This window comes from Lissotriton vulgaris, chromosome 1_1 (genome assembly GCF_964263255.1).
Source record: "Lissotriton vulgaris chromosome 1_1, aLisVul1.2, whole genome shotgun sequence".
Taxonomy (NCBI): domain Eukaryota; kingdom Metazoa; phylum Chordata; class Amphibia; order Caudata; family Salamandridae; genus Lissotriton; species Lissotriton vulgaris.
This window is the reverse complement of record NC_141685.1, coordinates 1,810,686,222-1,810,706,726: the sequence shown is the minus strand read 5'-3', so window position 1 is coordinate 1,810,706,726 and position 20,505 is coordinate 1,810,686,222. Positions and strand designations below refer to the sequence as shown.

Here is a 20,505-nt window from a genome sequence, read left to right as displayed (position 1 = left end):
ATTTTTAAACTTGTACAAAAACTCAAAGATAGCTCTAATCCAGCTCCATGTATTACCTCCTCACAACAATGTGACGAACTTGCCACTTTCTTTACCAAAAAAGTAAAGAAAATCTACACCACCTTTCCTCAGGACCCACTGGAAACCTCCAAACCACATAAGCCTGTGCCGGACAATCCCAGTTTGTCACTCATCCCCAGCATAACCCATGACGAGCTTGCTAAGCTATGCACTAAAGTTAAATCTGGTTCTCCTACGGACGCCATGAGACCCGCCAAATTCCTAGAATCCCTTGAGTTCTTCCTCCCACCTTTGACTACCCTACTCAACCTATCATTCTCCTCGGCGGTTGTTCCCACATGTTGGAAGCAGGCTTGGGTCTCTCCAATCATTAAAAAGCCTACCCTAGACCCATCAAAACCAGAAAATTTCAGACCAATTTCGTTGCTTCCATGGGCTTCAAAACTGGCAGAAGCCCACGCGAACAAGGTTCTAGCCAACTACATGCCGCAAAATCAAATCCTAGACCCCTCACAGAACGGTTTCAGGCCAGGATTCAGTACCGAATCCGGCCTGCTGACCACTACTGAACACCTACGGAACATCCTGGACGCAGGTCAAAGTGCTGCGCTGATTTTACTCGACCTCAGCGCAGCCTTTGATACGGTCTCCCACTCTCTTCTGCTAAAACGCCTCAAAGCCATAGGTATCAGAGACCTTGCCCTTGAGTGGTTCCGGTCTTTCCTGACGGACAGATCCTTCCGGGTCTCAGCCCCCCCATTTATCTCCCAGTCTCACCCCATAGAGCAAGGTGTCCCGCAGGGATCGGCGCTCATCCCGTCCCTATTCAATCTTTATGTCCAGCCTCTCGCTGAAATAGCAAAAGAATGGGACCTTACGCTGGTGTCGTACGCCGACGACACCCAGCTGGTTATCTCCCTAACTGAAGACCCCTCGATCTCAGCTGCGAAATTCAAGAACGGATTAGAGGCAGTCGCACGCTGGATGTCACACAACTGCCTACAGCTGAACGCTGGTAAAACAGAGGTGTTGCTCCTAGGAAAAAATCCCGACTATTGGACTGAGCACTGGTGGCCATCCGTATTGGGCCCCATCCCCCCCCCCCCCCCAAAAACGTGGTGAAAACCCTAGGTGTCTGGGTGGACGCCTCTCTTAACTTCCAGACCCACACCAAGAAACTGGCTGCTACCTGCGTGGGCCTGCTGAGGAGACTTCATCCGATTCTTGGCTTTTTTTACCACTATACGCGCCAACTGATAGTCCAGTCTACCATCCTGGCTCGACTGGACTACGCCAATGTTCCATTCCTAGGCATCAACAAAGCTGAGATGGCGCGGCTACAACGGATACAAAACTCTGCTGCCAGGGCCGTTGTAGGTGCTCTGCCAGAAATACCATCCAGAAACTACACTGGCTGCGTATTGAAGCCCGAGTTCAATTCAAGGCTCTCACTACTGTTTTTAAAAAATCTTAAAACTGACTGTCCTGGACTCTTACGTCCACTCCTAGAGCCTTACACCCCCCAGCGTGCCCTACGCTCCTCAGGTCAACATCTGGTAGTAACCCCCCGCATAAGACTAAGCAGAATAGGTGGCGTTCTTTCAGAGTTTTGGAGGCAAAGCTTTGGAATTCCCTGCCTCCCCACATTCGCTCCATGACCAACCTGTTGGCCTTTCGCAAGGCGATTAAAACTCTTCTATTCTCCCCATCATAATCTCCCCTAGTCCTTCTTCTTCCTCCCCCTACCCTTCAGGTTTCTGTTATGGTTCAGCGCCGGGACGCCTCGTTGCTGGGGCAGCTGTTCGCGCTCAATAAAATATAATAGCATAACATAACATAACATAACATTTGAAATAGTCTGATTCTCATCTTCCACAGCACACCACTTTCCCCGGGAATCTCGAGAATTTCCAGCTTCACTCTTTGATTGAGTTTCTGCTTGTTGATCTTCTATTTGATCTTGTTGTTCTTGATTTTGATCTTGGATTTCAATATCAACACCCCCCCTCTGGATTCACACAGTGAACACAAGCTTGACACTCTGAATCAGCGGTTGTTGTCACCATTTCTTCATACACAGTATTCACTCTTTTGTGTGAGAGACGTGAATCCACTCTGGCAAACCTCCACATTTGACAGCAGCGTTTGTCACAAGTATAACTTCGTAATGGCAAATGCAAAAATAACAGTTGATGGACAGAATGCAGAACAATGTCATACATTCACCCCAGTACAGAGATCTGGGCCTAAATCCATCGTATTTTTGCACTCCACACCACCCCAGTTCAGACATGGCCATATGCAAATCAGGCTTGACCCTGTGCCTCATGGGAACAGTCCAGCCCGAACCGCCAAGCCATGTCTTTCCTGGACCGGAATCAAGCATCCTAAGACCGGTTTCTGGCTATCAGCCGTCTTCAGCCAGGATAGCTTGACTCCAGTGGTGTGGAGAGCATGGGACTCATGTCTGAGCATACCCATCCCACTCGGGGTGACAAATGCTTCGTAAGGGCTCCAGGCTTGACTTTCGAACATGCAGTCCATCCTTTGGTAAGCGTGTTGGTAGATTCACCTAATGAGCAATAGAACACACAGGATCAGTCAGACTTTTGGAGTAGTCTAGTACAAACGAATCACTAATAGAAACAAGTGGAGATGTTGGGATGCATGAAACCCTCATGACTCTGCCCAATCTTGTCTACATCTAGGACTGCACCAAGCATGCATGCCCCCTCCCCCTGACACCATAATTTTGAAAACATTAGTCATATCTGCTGAAAATTGTGAAAAGTTACCATCAATCAATATAGGATTTTGCTGTATAACATGCATTTTGTTTCAGTCGTGCTGCATGACTGGAGCTACAGACAGATTTTTGATTCTTTATATTTTGGACAAGGCCAGTTGAGCTGAGACTATTGACTGAAGAAGTCACAGTCCATTCTGTGCTAACTGAGTTGCACTCTGCTGCATTTGGGAAGCAAAGTAATTCTGAATCTCATACGGCTTCGATGTACTTTCCTGTTTCTAATGACCAAGGACACCCACAATAATGATAAGGATTAGTCTTTTTCAACAAGTTAATGTTTGCATCAGTTCCATTTGAGCCAGTCCCAAAACCACTAACTTTGCGTTGAGGAACACCTTATGCACTCTGAACACCACTTCTCTGCACAATCAAACCCTGCACATCAGGATTCACTCCAGAATTCATACCAACAGCAAAACCAAAATTGCCCAAATCCATTTGGTTATTACTAGCACCTTGCTGAAACTGCTTTGTCACCACACATATCTTCTCCTTTAGACATGGGAGCACGCGGGTAGAATGTGATATAGAATTTGAGGGTTGCATGACGTGGGAGTTTGAGCCAGTTACTGGGAAGGCCGGTCAGAGGCACAAACACCTGCTGCTCTTACCGTGCCAGCATTGTACAATAACATACTTTCACTGCTCATCTTGTGTGGAAATCTTGTTCACGAGAATGGTGACGAGGAGGACTAAGCTGGCATGGTGTAACCATGCATATGGAGAAGAAGGTCATTGAAACTGAATCAAGTGAACCTTCGTGGTGCTTACGGAAGAAAAGTTGGATCAAGTCCTCGTATCTGAGCGGTAAACATTTAAAAATAAGAAAATTTACCTAATACATGCAGCAGCTGTTTGTCCAGTCGGCGTGAGGGAAAGAGTGCGCATAGCAGGCACCGCTAAAGGCGAGGCAAGGAACAATCGAGGCGAAGCGTAAACCGCTCAAGTTAATGCGTGAGCTGGAGGTGCTAATGGCTCGAGTGGCTGTGGCAGTTCCTGATTCAGCGCTGAGCTGATTACTCACGTCATCGCCTTAAAGCATGCTGGGGCCATGCATAGCGGCTATATTTTGGGAACCGTATCGGAATACTCTCAATTAAAGCCAACGCCTCATTAGGCAGTAACAGCGATGGGCACGCTTTAACCATGCCTGTCAGTTATTGTTTATACAGCGACAGGCATACCTTTGAGAAGTAAAATAGATATTTGTAACCAAGTTTCAAGTCTTCCTTTACAGTAACAAAAGTTACCAGGGTTAGACAGGCTGTCGATATTACATTAAAATACAGCTACAAGTGCGCCGTTTGGATATGCTAGTAATTACGTTGAACTCATTCACGCCTTGGTTTTCTTACTTTATACTATACACTTGCCTTATTATATAGCATGGCTTCTGGCAATATTTGGAATTTGTCTCCACCGCAAACATTTTTTGCTGGCAAAGCACAGCCTGTATTAAAATGGAATGAGTGGAAAGGACTTTTGCAAACTATATGTCCACCTTTTCTTATGATGAAGAATTAACACTGGTTAAAATGAAGAAAGTATTGCTACATTGCTTGGGAGCCGGTGGGTTGAAAATGTACAACTGCATACAAAAGAAAGTTAGACAGGAAGACCAAGGGAATGTGTATGAACGTGCGCTTGAGAACCGAGACAGGTACTTCAATCCCACTGTATGTGTATCAGTTGATGGATACGCATGGTTTCGAAGGAAGCAAGATAAAGAGTCGGTGGAGGATTACATAGCTGCTTTAAAAAACATGGACCTAACATGTATATTTGAAATCCTACATGATGAGTTCATAAGGAACCAAATCGATGTGTTGCTCAAATACCAACATTCAAGATAAACTTTGGACTAAGGAGAATCTTCCCTACAGGATGTGATAAATGTGGGAAAGAAAGCAGAACTAATGGGTAGATATGCCAGGGCTGTTACACAGAAAGGAGAAAAAGTATGTGATGAAATCGATAAAGGAGTGATAGCTAAAGTGCAGATGAAGGGCAAATTCAAAAGGTGTTTTAGATGTGGAAACAAGGGGCTTTTAGCTAATGATAAGAAGTGCCCTGCCAAGTACCAAAAATGTTCAGGTTGTGGGCTGGTAGGTCATTTTAAAAAAAATGTGCAGCTGCAAGAAAGGGTACACACAGTATGTGAACCTCCTTACACAAGATTCCTCTACGGATTCTAATGAGTCTTCTGATATTGATGTAAATGTGCGTATTAAGAATATAGACAATGGAGTTTCCAGTGTGGGAGAACAATGTAGGAAAAAGCCCAAATGTGACATTGTTATGGGGTGTTCTGATCACAGTTACTGCCGATTCAGGTTCACCCTATACAATTGATAATGAGAAGATTTGGAAAGAGAAGTTTATTCCTGTTTTAGGGAATGTATTGGAGTCCACTGAGGTTTGTCCCAAAACGTTCATCGTGGAGAACATTAAGATGTTAGGAGTGAATGTTTTGAATTTTGCATTCAAAGGTAGAGAGGCTACATGCAAACTATTTGTAGCTGTGACAGGACCATCCGTTCTTGGTTGGGGTGATCAAGGAGAGTTGTGGTTTATTTTAGAACCGAACAATCCTGAACAAGTTATGGTTGTACAACAAGGTGAATTAGAACATGAAATTCTCAAAATGTACCCCGGAGTGTTCACAGGAGCTATTTATGAGTTGAAAGGCTTCAAACACAAGATTGTACAAAAAAAGGTTGCAGTGCCATCAGTGCACAAAGTAAGGAGCATTCCTTTAGATTATGAGGGGTGAAGTCAAGAGTAAGTTGGATGGGTTATGTATGGAAGGTGTTATTGAGAAAGTAGAAGCAGCGCAGTAGGTTTTTCCCTTAGCAATAGCTAGGAAGGCCAACAGGAAACTCAGGTTATGTGTAGACTGAAGGGACCTTAACAGGAGTATCATTGTGGCTCAAATCCCATTGCCAAAAATAAGGGAGATGCTTTTGGCTACAAAGGTCGTAAGGTGGTTTACAACAATAGACCTCACTGCAGCAGACCGCCAATTCCCTTTACGCGGAAATAGTAGAAGCCTGACTACATTTGTAACTCCTTTTGGGTATTTTAGATTCAGAAGAGTACCGTTTGGGTTAGCATCCACTACCGCGATGTTTCAACGCATCTTCTTTGAATTATTTAAGGTTGAGCAAAATGTTGTTTTTTCAGGATGACATGCTGGTGATGGGTAAAACTAAAAAGTTCATGATGCAACCCTCAAAAAAGTGATGAATGTTTTGAAAGATAAACGACTCACTGCAGAATATAAAAAATGTACGTTTGCACAACAAAAGGGGACATATTTAGTTCATGAAGTGTCAGTGGAAGGTATCAAACCCAAGTCACCAGTGCCGGGTAGCAAAGATGATGTGAGAGCCTTTTGTAGGCTTAGTCGAGTTTTATTCTAAATTTGTAGAAAATGTTTCTAGCAAGACTTATAATATAAGGCAACTTTTAAGGAACAAATGTAAATTTGAATAGTCAAATGAATGCCAAGAAGAATTCAAATCTATCAAGAACAAAATGTGCACAGCTATACCTCTGCAGGGATTTGATACGGCTTTGAAATCCATTGTCACAACTGATGCGAGTGGAAAAAGTATTGGTGCAGTTCTGACCCAGAGAAAGGAATGCATTGTAGTTTTTGGCACACGCTCACTTACAGCTACCAAAGAGAGATACTTAGTAATTGAGCAGGAGGCAGTAGCATGCATGTGGGGGTTAGAGCACTACAGGCCATTTATTTAGGGAAGTCATATTTTGCTTGGGAGTGATCACAAGCCCCTTACCAAGGTGTTGTCTACAAGCCCCTTACCAAGGTGTTGTCTACCAAGGGGTTGTATAATGTCTCACCCATAATGGAAACATGTGTCAAGCTTCTGGATTTTAAGTACACTGTCCAGTATATGCCTGGTGTGTGAAATAAAGTGGCAGATTTTTTTAGTAGGCTGCCTCTTCCTGTTACAGAGATACAGGAGGAGGATTTTGATCAATTCAGTGTGGCTTTTTTGAATGAGGGAATAATGGTTATTCCATCACAAGAATGGAGTCTGGCATAGGAAGAAGATCAAGAATTACCCAATGTTGAGACTTGGATTACTGGAGGTTGGCCCACGAAAAATAATATCCCTTCTGGATCGAAGATGTTTTGGGAACTCAGGCGCGAATTGTCTGTGGAAGATGGTACATTTTTAAGAAATGGAATTGTACCACCTGAAAGTCTGAGAAGTAGAATTAGGGATTTGTATCATGAGGGACATTTTGGTATTACCAAAACTCAAAAAAAAGAGAAAAAAAAATCACTTGAAGGAGTTGTATTGGTGGCCGGGTTTGAAACTCTCCATTGAAAGGAAAGTCCAGGAGTGCATGCAGTACGAGAATGCTTAAAGAGTACAGTTACCTTAAGACCACTTTTATGTCCCATTAGTGCACCAGAGATGCCCTGGGAAAAGTTAGATGTGGACTTTACAGGACCAGTGCAGAAATATATTGTCTTTCCTGTGAACAATTTTTCAACGTGGCCAGAAGTTGAGGTGGTTCAACAGATCAATGCAAGTGCTATAGTAAAGTTCTTGGAGGCGATATTCCAAAGGGAAGGTTTGCCCAAATTAGTGATTGCTGAAAAAGGAGCATAACTTGTGGCTGAAGCATTTGAGAAGTTTTTGAAATTCAATGGAGTAAAACATAATACCACTTCTCTTTATCATCCGGCTGGAAAGGGAGCTGTTGAATGTTTTAACCGAGTGATGAAGGGAGCTATACAGTTAGCCAAATGTAATGGTTTGGAATGGGTAACTGAGTTATTTCACAACATATGGGCATTCTGGTTAGCACCATGTTCTTCTACAGGGCATGGTCCCTTCGAATTAATGAGAGGGAGGACTGCTTTCACGAAGGACAACATTGGGTGGATGCCCTGCACCAGGAGAGTAAATTGCTGCTTTGTTGAGCAACGGTAAGGTTCGTCATTTTAGTGCTTTGTCGGTGTGTGATAATACTGTTGTTCATGATGAAAGAAAAGTTCGGACTGGGTGGGATTGGTGGCTGGAAGAGGAGGAGAAGGACATAATACGGGATAACATCACGGATGAAGAGAGAGGAAGCATGGATGTTTCAGCAGGTACCTTGGCTCCTGAGGTTTGCAGAGCTGAGTCAGATCGTAGACTGGGTAGGTTGGGGAGAGTTGTGAAGAAACCTACTATATTGGAAGATTATGTTTGTGAATAAGTTTGTTATTTACATGCATCATCCACTTTTTTTTAAATAGTTTTTTTGTATTAACAGAGGAGGATGTGTTACTGAACACATTTTAGAATTTAGAGTTTTGTACTATATGCAAATGAAACTTACTTATTAGAATTATTATTGCTGTATCTATATCACTTATTATTTCCTTCCTTATCTTCAATATTTTCATTATTGAACCAAATGTAGTTTATTATTTGTTATATATAAAAGAGGGGGATGTGTGGTAACATATCTTCTCCTTTAGACATGGGAGCATGCGGGGGCACGCGGGTTGAATGTGATGTAGAATGTGGGGGTGGAGGCGGTTACTGAAAAGGCCGGTCTGAGGCACAAGCACCTGCTGCTCTTACTGTGCCAGCATTGTGCAATAATGAATTTTCACTACTGATCTTGTGTTGAGATTGTGTTCACGCAGCAATCATTACCTTCTCCTTCAGTTTCTGCTCAGATGAATCCAGTCAGGGTCCACACTCTGTAGTGATTGTTAGCCATTCCTTCGCTGAAAGGCACTTAGTGCAGTTATATATCAAACAACAGGAGAGTGTTAGTACACACATCAGACAGAGTAGGCAAGCAAAATTCTGTTTAAAGTGTTACTGAACTTTCAAAAGAGACTGTTATTTTCAGTAGGAAAAATAGAGTGCACGTGTTCAGAGATCTAGCTAAAAGGACCCTCAGGCCCCAGTGAAACACTGGTAGCCAGTTGTCTTCATTGGGTCCTCCTTAGTTGCTAGGAAAGTGAAAGTGAGTTAAAAAGAGTATGGACTACTCCTCAAAATTATTTTAATAAGAGGGTAGCTCTAACTCTGTTAAAACCAGTGTTTTGAAAAACGTGATTATTTTTCAGGACTACTGAAAGGTTGTGCAAGTTTGAACCAATTAGTCCCATTAATGAAGTGAGAGAAGAAAAATTAATAAAATACGGTCAACATGTTTCTGCTTATTGAGCAAAATTCGCTCAGCATTCGTCAGGACCAAGGATACAATCTAGTACCACTCACTGATCGTAGCACGCTAAAGTGCTCAGACCCAGGGAGTAGTTTCACGGAACAATACGACCTGCAGTTGTTGAAGCTCCTTTTAGGATAGTCTTCCCCAATTTCAATTAACTCCTTGTTATAGGAGGAACGATAAGAATCTGTAAGGGTAAATAGAAAACACAAAAGTGTCCAAATTACGAACCCTTGAAAAATGTTTGCATCTACCCTAGTAGACTCTAATCATGTGCACACAAATATTAGGATCAAATTATATATAAAATGAAGGAGATTATCCTTTTTGTAATTTGAAAAAGAACATGCTGGTGATAAATCTGTTATTCATTCAATATTTCCGACAACATCTTTTCATTGTCCATTGAGCATTAAATACCTACGTTGAGTAAATGATTGCCTAGAAACAGTGCTCAATAAAACCGAGAAGTGGTTTGAAAACTAGAAATAATTACTCCAAAAAACACCTTTGCAAGAAGCATACAGAGCGCAGTGGACTCCAAAAGGGAAAAAACCAGCCGGACACTTACATGATGTCTTAAGATTATGATCCCCATGGGCATTAGCGGCAGGAGGAAATCTTCACGTTTGGGCTCTAACGTGAAACACAACGGAAAAAAATTAGTAAATGTTCTCAATACCGCTGGTTGTAACATCTTGAACTCTCGTATGGTCTAGAGCGAGACTTACTTATCTCCAAACGGCTCCCCGCTAGAACACCTACACGCGGCCACATCCGCCGCCCGTATAGACAAACGCGGTAGTGGAGCCGTGGGTGATATGAACACAGAAGACGCGTAATGCGTCTGAGGCGGTGCTGCCGGTCACGTGTCTGACGTGATCGCGTCACACTCTTAAAGGCGCCCGTTTATTTACAGACGCGATTCAGAGCAATACTTGCAGAAAGAAAAAACCTATGAGAGAAATACCTCAAGAAACACAGCGATTGGAGGCCGAATGTGATCGGTTACTCCAATTGTGCAAAAAAGTACAAAACAAAAGGGTTTTGTGTTAAGCCCATAGAGGAAGATGTATTTCATATATTATTATTGGGTCAGTTTGTGCATAATCCAAACTTTTACATACATCACACGGGATACATAAGTTCTTATTTCTGTATTCATGAGCTGGGACGGCCACAGAGCAATGGAGACAGAGAAAATAGATTATTAGGGTGGATAGAGCGTCTATCTACGCATGATTGATCCCCATGGGATATCATCGTTCAGGCCATGTTTGTGAGTAGATAGACGGTATATCCATCGCTGCTCCTTTTCATACAGTGTACCCTCATCAATAGAACTCAACTGTTCAATTATTACCCATTTAACATCATTCGGGCAATGGCCTTGCTCAAGAAAATGGGTAGTCATCTTTGTGGTATTTCTGCCACAACGAATATTACTACGATGTTCTCCTATTCGTGTTTTAATTTTTCTGGTGGTCATCCCTACGTATCTAAGTCCGCAGGGGCATGTAATCAAGTAGATGACGTTACTTGAATTACAATTTGTGTGACATCGTAAGTGCCATGTCTTACCCTCTTCTAGTTGTAGTGTTTTTGTAGACGATGTTAAGTGACACACACTACATCCCCCGCAGGGGAAATGGCCAGTTATAGAAGGCAAACCCCAGGCATTCAAAACAGTGGCATCATGTTTAGGTTGGTTAATTCTTGGGCGGGTGTGTACCAGAGCATCTTGCAAACTCCTTTCTTTTTTGTATGAGAATAATGGTTTCTGCCAATTTCTACCATTACTCGTCAGGATTTGCCAGTGTTTACCAATGCAACGACTTACAGAGTTAGAAATGTTGCTGTAGGTAGTCACACAGGTGCAGTTGGCCTTAAGATACTGCTTCTTCACACTCAAACCAGATTTTACAGTAGGCACCCTGCTCACTGACACACAGAAATTGCTTTGTGTGTTATTATATTACAGGGAAAGACCCCTACAAGTATGTCATACTTTTCTTTTTTAATACAGAGAAATCTAGTTTACTTTTATTAAACACATTTGCCTGTCTGGCCTTTAGTTCATTAGTCATACAATATATGTTTACACAACAAATAGGACAAATTTAACTAAAGACTTAAAATGTGTCTAGGTAATAAATTACTAGTATTTTTTAAAGATTCTTTGATAAAACCTTGAGACAGGTAAATGTAGCCAACTACTGTTTTCAGTTAGCCGAGTGTATGGTCTGTATAGTCATATAAAATTCATAAATGTCTCATCATACTCCCTCTGCCGCTTCTCGTACGCTAGCAGCTTCCTTATAGCTTTAGTGAAAACAAAAAGTAAACACATCGAAAATATTGTGCCTTGACTTGTGAAAATACTGTACACCTTGTGTTTATTGCTGTTGTTAATAAATACTGTTTACTATTTTAAATGAACACAGAATGTATATCCAGTTTTCTCTATTTTTGTTTTCTTTAGGAGAGACCCCAATTGTTGATAAACATGGGAAGAAAAGACCTGCTTTAATGACTGGCCTTGGAGCAGTAGAAGATGAAATGGGGTAATGGATCTAATTTTTTTTAATGGTTTTTATTAGCTGGATGATTAATTAACAAGGAAAGACGTATAAATATGAACCTATATTTTTTTGTAAATATAATTGTTCCTTGGCATGAACACCACTTTTAAAATAGAGTGGACATTAAAACCCTCCCTTAATTTTACCATCATTCTTTTCCGATTTGTCCCAGCCTACGTCTTTTCCTAGAGCAATCTGGGTTTGGATTGACCAGGTGACCGGGATCAGGTGATTTTTGTGCTTGGCTTCCTGCTCCTTGATGGCTTTAGGATGCATCAGGGAGCCTTTGTTACAGGATGTGGTGTCCTGTTTGGTTACCTTGGCACCATAGGCAGACAATTTGGCGACCTGTGCCTAATATTGACTTCTGTCACGTGCGATATGGTGTTTCAAACCTATCACATTTCAGTTCGAGGGTGCCATTGAACACTGCCAAGAGTTTTAGTACAGGTTTAAAAATCATTGCTAAAGAGCGTAGATCGGGTAGGTGTCGAGCTAAAGATCAGTGACGAGTATTGGAAATTAAAAACCTGAGGTCAGTGCGTAAAAGTGGAGGCTACATGCAACTCCATGTTATTTCTAGACGCAGAATGGAGTATTGATGGAGGCCGATGGGTACACCTTTGGGCACACAGGAGCTATTGTCAGATCCAGTCTGGTGGCTGGGATGATTTACAAGGTGAGGAATCTGCATTTAGAAGTATCAATCAAAAACAATTATTTTTGAACTGTTGCAAATTATGCTGCAGATGGTGAACTATGTGGCAGCAGTCGTAAATCCATTATTATGTAGAGTATATACGGCTGCAGAATCACATTTTTCCATTGCCTCTGCATTTAACACCCACGTCTCCCCAACCTACCCTGTAGTGTTTAAAAACACTGGAACTCCGTAGGATATTTAAATATTACTGTTTTATGTACATCATATAAATATTATTAGGCCCAAAAGAGGAATTCATCAAACAGTAGACGCGACTCCACTTGTCACCTAGCCATTCTACAGCACACTATAAATACCCCCACCTACATTCCAAACCCCTTTATGACATACATTTATCGCCAATACAATGCCTTCTTTCGTTTGTGAAAATAAATTATCATGTAATAATAATAAAACTTTCAGAACCAATAAGTATACATTGCTCCTTCTTTGTAAATAGGTGTTTACAATTTAATTTGGTAATTCACCATTCTTATCATCATTAAAACTCTGTCTGCTTATTTGTGCCTGTGTGTATGTCAATATCAAATGAATAAAAAATATTTTCATTTTCAAATGTATCAGAAGTGTCTTCAATAAATTAATTTCTTGCACCAATATTTTCTCGTGCATCTGCTATGTTTTTATTACCATTGTTTAATCATAAAAATCATTACGACAAGCTTCTTTTTGTTTGTTATGAAAAAACATTATTGACCTTGTTTAAGCACTACTAGTGCACTCTATTTCCACCATCCCTTATCTTTCACTAAAACTCCAATTTCTGGTGCTCTCGTAACCTGTTTTGGATCCCCTTTTTGAACTTTACTAGGTTTTCTAACCAAAACCCATCCTTCTACTAAATTTTGTTTAGGTTTTGTTCTGTGTATTTTAGCATAGTATACTTTATCTTTCAGTTGTTTTTTTGTCAATTTAATCTTCATTCTACAGATTACTGTCCACAATATCATTCACACTATTTTGTTTTTTACACCTTGTCATCTTTGGTGTTAATAATGTACACTCTTCTCTTCCTCTCATCAAAAAAAAGGGGAAAACCCCGTGACCAAATGTGGGGTATTTCTATAACTAGCAATCTTTTGTCTCAAAAGGAATTTGACAGATAAATTGGGTGCTAAGGCCATTTGAGTACTTCCCTTCAGAAATATATTAACCCTTCCACCAGACCATTAGAAGGCTTATAGAAGGGTGTTTTTTCCTGTGTCCCATATTTGTGTTGAAAATCCCCCATTTTTTCAGGTCAGTTGAGAACCATTTTGGGATACTAAAATACGTGGAACACCTTCAATTAAAAAAATTATTCGTGAACAATCAATAAAAATATCTGTCATTATACCAGAGCTAAACTCATAGTGTACCCTTTTCGAGTAGTAATCAGTTAATACTATCAAACGCATATGTAATGTAATGTAATGTAATGTAAGGATTTATTTATACCGCGCAACTATCGCTCCAAGGAGCATCTTGGCGCCCACTTGTGTAGCTCATATGCTCAATTAAAGAACTTAAACGACCCGCAAAATCAGTTCTTAATTTCAGCCATAGTCCAACTGGGAGAGCAACTAAGTGCTTTCAATGTTTGTCTGATCTCACACTCAAAACATCTATCAATACTTATATAATTGAGTCCATACCTGGCCACCAGTAATGCTTCCTCAACTGTCTTTTGGTAGCTGTTGATCCTGGGTGTCCTTCATGAGCTATTTTCATAAATTTTCCGTTAGTATGCAAGGAGGTACAAATACAGCATGTCTCATGAGCTTCATTGGCCAATTCATCAGCAACTTGTTTGTAACCTTTTATTGTATTCAAATTCCTGATTGGTGGCCGTCCATTCACCACATACTCTTTAATCTGATTCAAAATAACATCCTTTTTCACAGCTTCCATTCATTCATTATTAGCAATTGACCTCTCACAACAATCAATGGCATTAACCACTGACACAACACACTCCTGATCAGACATATGAATATGTTCATCCAAATCTTCAATTGGTGATCTAGATTACAATTGGCCCTTTTATTCGATCATCCAGAAATATGTCTAACTACAAAAGTATACTCCTGTAATTTAGACATTAACATGATCAACCTTGAAGAAGCAGTTGCCGTTCCTCTGCCACAACTGTCAAACATAAATAATAGTGGTTTATGATCTGTTACTATTTCAAAAAATGTCCCCCATACATAGCTCTTCAGTTTTTCCAAAGCCTACACACTTGCCAAAACTTCACTCTCAATAGTATTTTACTTTTTTCTGAATCTGTTAGCCCCCTCGAAGTAAAGGCTATAGTGTGTTCTTTGCCACTTATTACCTCACTAGGGGCCATATGTATGAAGGTACCGATTTGCGATTCTGAAATAGCGATTTTTAAGAAATCGCTATTTCAGACTCGCAAATTTGGTATGTATGTACAAATTCGCTTTTTTTAGCGAATTCTTAGTATTCCTTAATTGCGATTAGCAAATAGCGAATCGCAATTAAGGAATACTTTCCCATTCATTTCTATGGGTCAGGAGGCCCATAGGAATGAATGGGAAGGTATTCTCAATTTTGCGATTCGCAATTTGAAAATCGCAAATTGAGAATAATTTCAAGGGTGCAGGGGTGTCCAAAGGACACCCTGTTGCACCCCTGAAATATGCATGGGTGCACATGTGGCGCACATATATGCCCTAAGGGCATGTATGTGCGTCACATGGCACATCGAAAAATGCTGAAATTTGCATTTTTTTTTTTTTAATTTTTGAAAACCTTTATTGTGCATAAGAAAGAAATAACAAATACGGGCCTACAACCATCCGGCCGGCCACGAACAATCAGTTAGCACAACAGCATACGATGCGGCGACACAGTACTGCAGCAGAATCGCAAACATTCAAAGGAAGAAAGATTGAAGGATATCGCAGCACCGTGTCACAGGATGAATGCAGGTTAAATTTTAAAGTTTTTTGTTATGCGACTATTGAAATCAGGCCGTAGTGTTCCGTACCAATAAATGAAAATTAAGAACAGAGTCCATGCAGGTGGGACATGACGGTAGCAACTATATCAAGCAAGTCGAAGGTCGATAATCAAGTCCCCGCCAGGCAGGATGGTTACACAATAGTTATGTTGCAGAACAGCATCTATGACCCAGTCACAGTACCACTGCCACCCTACACCCAGCACTTCCAAACATGGGTAAAAAAGTTAAAACCATAGAGGAGAACAAAACAGGTCCCATAGAAATTAACAAAAATGAAATATAACCCCCCACCCTACACACATGCAGAGGCTATGGCCTACCCCCCCCCCCTAGCAGCGTGCCTGTCGCCCTATAAACCCGAAATTTAGGAAGAAGAAAAGTCGGAAGAAAGGAGAAAGTACAGCGAGAAGTGCAGAAGAAGGAAAAAGGGAGACAAAAAGAAGAGGAAAAAGGAAAATAAAAAAATTTCACTCTTGAATGCAGGGAGGGAGAAAAGGACAAGCTAATCCGCCACTCCCAAATGGAAAAAGTGGGGGGGAGGAGCCCACTTAGCATCAGAACTCCCGGGACCCCAGCCATCCACTGCGTCCCACACTGAAACCACCTAATCCAAAAGTACCAGCGCTGTATTAAATTGCAACAATAGGAGAGATGGAAGAAACATTTCACAATGTGTGCGCACAACATTTACAGGAACAGTTCCAATCCCTGTTCAGTCCACACGGGAAATCATAGCGCCATCAAATCACATCAAGTAGACCAATACAAGTCGATACCCAGACCTCCTAGTGCTGTCTAAGTCGCGAGCGACCAATACACCACGGCACCCACACAAAACCCCGCCCCAGCCAGAGCAGAAATTAAGATGACCGCCCCGGGCAGCGCAGAGACAAAGAGAGTTAAAATGGACGCCACCCTACACAGGCAACCCCCCGTCCCAATAGTCGTTGTCGGCAAGTCAGACACCCAAAAAAGATTTAACAGAGCCGATGGCTCACTAGGTATCAGGATAGTCAATTGTGGCTCCGACTATGCCGCGAACAAGAATGCAGTAACATAAAGGAGACGCTGAGGGCAAGTGCCAGACGATATCAAATAACTCCCAACCAGCTGGAAAATTCAATTTGCACTCCGCGTGCGGTCCACACATTCGCCCCACACAGCATGTTAAACCCGACCCCCATCAGGTAAGAGAGCAAGCAGCAGACAAACAATCTAGCCTTGACCCGATTTCGGACGCCCTTCAGTATACGGCCCTCCATGCATGTCGACCCCCTCATCAACAAAGGAACAAGATGGAAGCAGAGAGGAAGGGGGAGGATCACAAGTACAAAATGGACGACACCACCTACCCAATAATGCTTCAGTTACAATACAGAGAGCCCCAAAATTACTCTGAAAAACCAAATACAGCAGGGGAAAAGGCGAAAGTTCCAATGAAAGAGTTTGCAGTGGGGCCAGGAGTAGAATAGCCAGCAGTCCCACCTCCGGCATAAGCAGCGATTGTGGTGAAACAGTAGCCGAGTGCGGGAACAATGTATCCCCGACAGAGTCGGTATGCGACCGTCTGTAAACACCAAGCATGGCAGGGCGAAACATAGTCTCACTGGAAACACTCGGCAGAACAGTAGCCTTAACAGGAGCCCTCAAGGGAGCGATCTGTCGTTGCTGGGAGCAGTCCCTCCGAGTCTGCGCCAGGTCCAGGGCGATGTCGTCGAGCTTGTCGCAGAGCTCCTGGGCGTCTCGCCGCAGTGTCGCCCGTAGTTCACGTAGGGCAAGCAGGACATCTCCGTAGGTCAGGGTAGGCAGAGTGCCCCGCCCGCCCCCATTGTCGGAAAGTGCAGGCAAGTCGATCCCCGGTGCGGCCGTGGCAGCACAGGTAAGGGGCAATGGCGGACGGTCTTCTCTGTCCCGGGGGGCAGCGGGGACTTCCATAGCGCCCACCAGCCAGGCACAGAAACAGGGGGGGGCGCGATAAAAGCCAGCAGTCGCTCCGTCCGTCACCGCCGCGAGTTGCTATGTAGCGGCGTCAGTGAGGAGCCCAAGACAACAGAGCCAGGCGGTTGGGGCGAACGGGCAGGCAGCAATGTGCGGGCGAGTCCCGCAATGGATCCGAGTCGTCCCCTCTCAACTCGTAACAATGGAGCCGGAGCGCCGTGCATTCGTCCCAGCAGTCGCGTGGCAAGCGCGATGTTTAGCACTCCACGGCGCCCGGGACACTGATGTCCCCGATCCAGGGAGAGCAGCCCCTTCCAGAATGCGAGCGCTCCACAGGCAGGTTGCTCGTCTTCACTCCGCCGAGGTCCGGCATTGGGCGGCGAGGAGCGCTGGGGCAATGGCGTCGGGACCGGCACCAGGGTATCTCAGCCTTCCGGACGAGCCGAGAGTCCGGACAAACATGGGCGAGATCAGCACGGCGCCCTCGTCTGAGCAGCCGATGAGGCAGACAGGATAGCAGGCAGGATAGTTCGACGGGGCACAAGGACTGGCGGAGCCGGGAGCTCACACGTCCGCTCCGGTCGCCATCTTGGCTCCTCCCCTCGAAATTTGCATTTTTAAAGGAAATCGCAACTTACCACCAACTAGAAGTTGGTGGTAATTTGCGATTCCTTAAGGGCATTTTGGAAAAAATGTTAGCTTCATACATTGCATTAAAGGAATCGCAAAATTTGCGATTCCTTAAATGCAATTGCAAAATAAGGAATCACAAATTTTGCGATTCCTTATTTTGCACCAGATTTTAATTCATACATATTATTTTCCTAATTCGCATTCGCAAAGGCCGAATTTCGGCCTTTGCGAATGCGAATTTGCTTCATGCATATGGCCCTTAAAATCATCTATTGTGATGACATTTCTTCCATTGGGATCATATGATTTAAGTGCAGATGCTATCAAACTGGCCTATTTAATATCCTGAAAACATTCTCTTGCTCTGTACTCCATTAAAAGTGTGCTTTCCTTACAGTAATCTCCTTGAAAGTTTGACTAAAATGGCATAACCTTGAATAAAGTGCCATAATATTCACTCATTCCAAGAAATGACTTCATAGAATCTTTGTCCGTAGCTATGGGTGCCTTCCTAATAGCTTTTACTAAATCATCCTTTGCTGTAATACCTGCCAAAGATACTGTATGTCCCAAATATTCCACAGCTGTTTGCAAAAATTTACATTTAGATTTAGTGACAGTGATACCTCTATTTTCACGTATCTCCAATACCTTGCTCAAAATGTCTTGTACTACTGTCCTAGCATAAATCATAATGTCACCTTGAAACGTTTGAACACCCTGCATGTACTCAAAAAGATGGCCCATCTACTTTTGAAACACATTTGCAGCTGATGCCAGACCAAAAAAAGGTAGAAGGACGCAACGATATGCCCCACAAGGTGTAATGAAAGTGGTAAAATCTTTTGAACTTTTAGGCAACTTCACTTAATGATTTGCAGATTTTAAATCAATAATTGAAAAGTTTTTTGAATTAAGCAGCTCCTGTATTTTCAGAAGTGAATGACAAATCACTACGAGGTTTTTATTTAATGATCTTAAGTCTGCACAAAGTCTAAGGTCACCATTTTTTTTCTTAGTAATCACTATTGCTGAAAGACATTCTGGTGAGTTACTAGGTTCTATTACACCATCTTTACACAATGTGCTCAACAGTTCTTTCAGTTCTTTCCTGACTGAAAGTGGTACCTGTCGCACTTTGAGTCACTGGTATGGCATTTTCTTTTAACTTGATATGATGTATGTGTGGTAAATTCCTTATTTTTTCCAACACCTCTTTAACCTCAGCTATTTCTGCTCTACACTGAAAACAGGCATATCTCCTAGCAGTAGGAGTTCATCAGAACCAGGTTTGAGCAAAACAACAAGTTTACCAAGATCTTGCCATTCTGCAATATCTGTTCCCCTAACTGCCATATACATTTTTGTTTTTAGGGAACGTCCTTTCAATTCCAAAATGTCATTAAAGTATCCCAGCATATCAGTGTCAAATTCTACAAACGCTTTTGGATTGACATCTGAATATCAATTTTACATTCTTCCAGAGTCTATAAAATGTATGCTCAGACAACATAGGAACTGGAGAATCGGAATCAGACATAATAGATATATGTACTTTACCCATGTGTACTATCCATAATGGACATTTACATTTTCTTAGTTTTGTGTCAACAGTAAGCACAATGTTGGAACACATTTCCTCATTAAAATCATCTGCTGAATTCACTTTTACTTTGCTAGCTGGCCTGGTATTTCTACAAACTGCCCCAAATGCTCCGCTTTTTGGCACTTCATAAATCTTTTTCCAATAGCTGGACACCCTGAATGAGTTCCTATCTGATTTTTTGAGCCACATACATAACACATGAAAGACTCTTTTACAAAGAATTTATCTGACTTGTTTGTCCCGTACAGTCAAAGAAGTTGCTTTACTTTTTTAATCCATTTTCTTTTCATGGGCAACACAAATTGATTGATTTTGTGTATTTCCTAATGATAACATTGTTGTAGCAAATAAAGATCTTTGAATCCCTTTGGCTATGTCTATGACTTAACTAAGTGTTGGATTCCTACATGTCAAAAGTCTTTCTTGTATTTTTTTAGAATAACGATGAAATACAAACTGATCTCTCAACTATATATCCACAATGTCTCCAATTCACATGAGGCTGCTAAAATATGCAAACTCACAATGTACTCTTCAATACTTTCTTGTTCATGTTCTTTTCTCTCATTAAAACTATGCCTTTCCACCATGACATTTGGTGCTTCAGTAAACTGTTTTTCCATCCTTTTTACTGCTTCCTCGTATTCTTTTAATGGTACAAACTGATGGCAATGTCTGCATGACCACTAGTTGATAATGAGATAAACTTAAGTAATGTGCTAATGGAATGTGGAAAACACCATTTGTAATGTTGACATTAGGTGTGCGAATCACCGTTATCACCAAATGGTTAATGACAATGTTCACAAATTGGTGTGCGAATGAATCACAGTGAATGTATCACCTGCAATATAAAGGTGAGATCCGGTGGAAATACCCACTATTTGTTTTCATGCCAAAGGGTTAATTTACGATTGCTGCGTTACCCAGCCCGACTTAAAAATGGTGGCTTCTTGTACCCGGCGATAGGATTCTTTGTTCCCAGCAGCGGAGGGCAGAACGGAGCAA

At 42.1% G+C, this 20,505-nt stretch overlaps 1 protein-coding gene across 1 annotated transcript in view; it reads left to right on the top strand.

Annotated features, from left to right (window-relative positions):
• Positions 1-20,505, top strand: part of SYCP3 (synaptonemal complex protein 3) — a 1,370,872-nt gene that overhangs the window by 633,456 nt on the left and 716,911 nt on the right. The window contains exon 5 of the mRNA XM_086919156.1: positions 11,526-11,607. Within this exon, the coding sequence (XP_086775282.1) occupies positions 11,526-11,607 (82 nt within the window). The remainder of the gene's footprint in view (positions 1-11,525; positions 11,608-20,505) is intronic.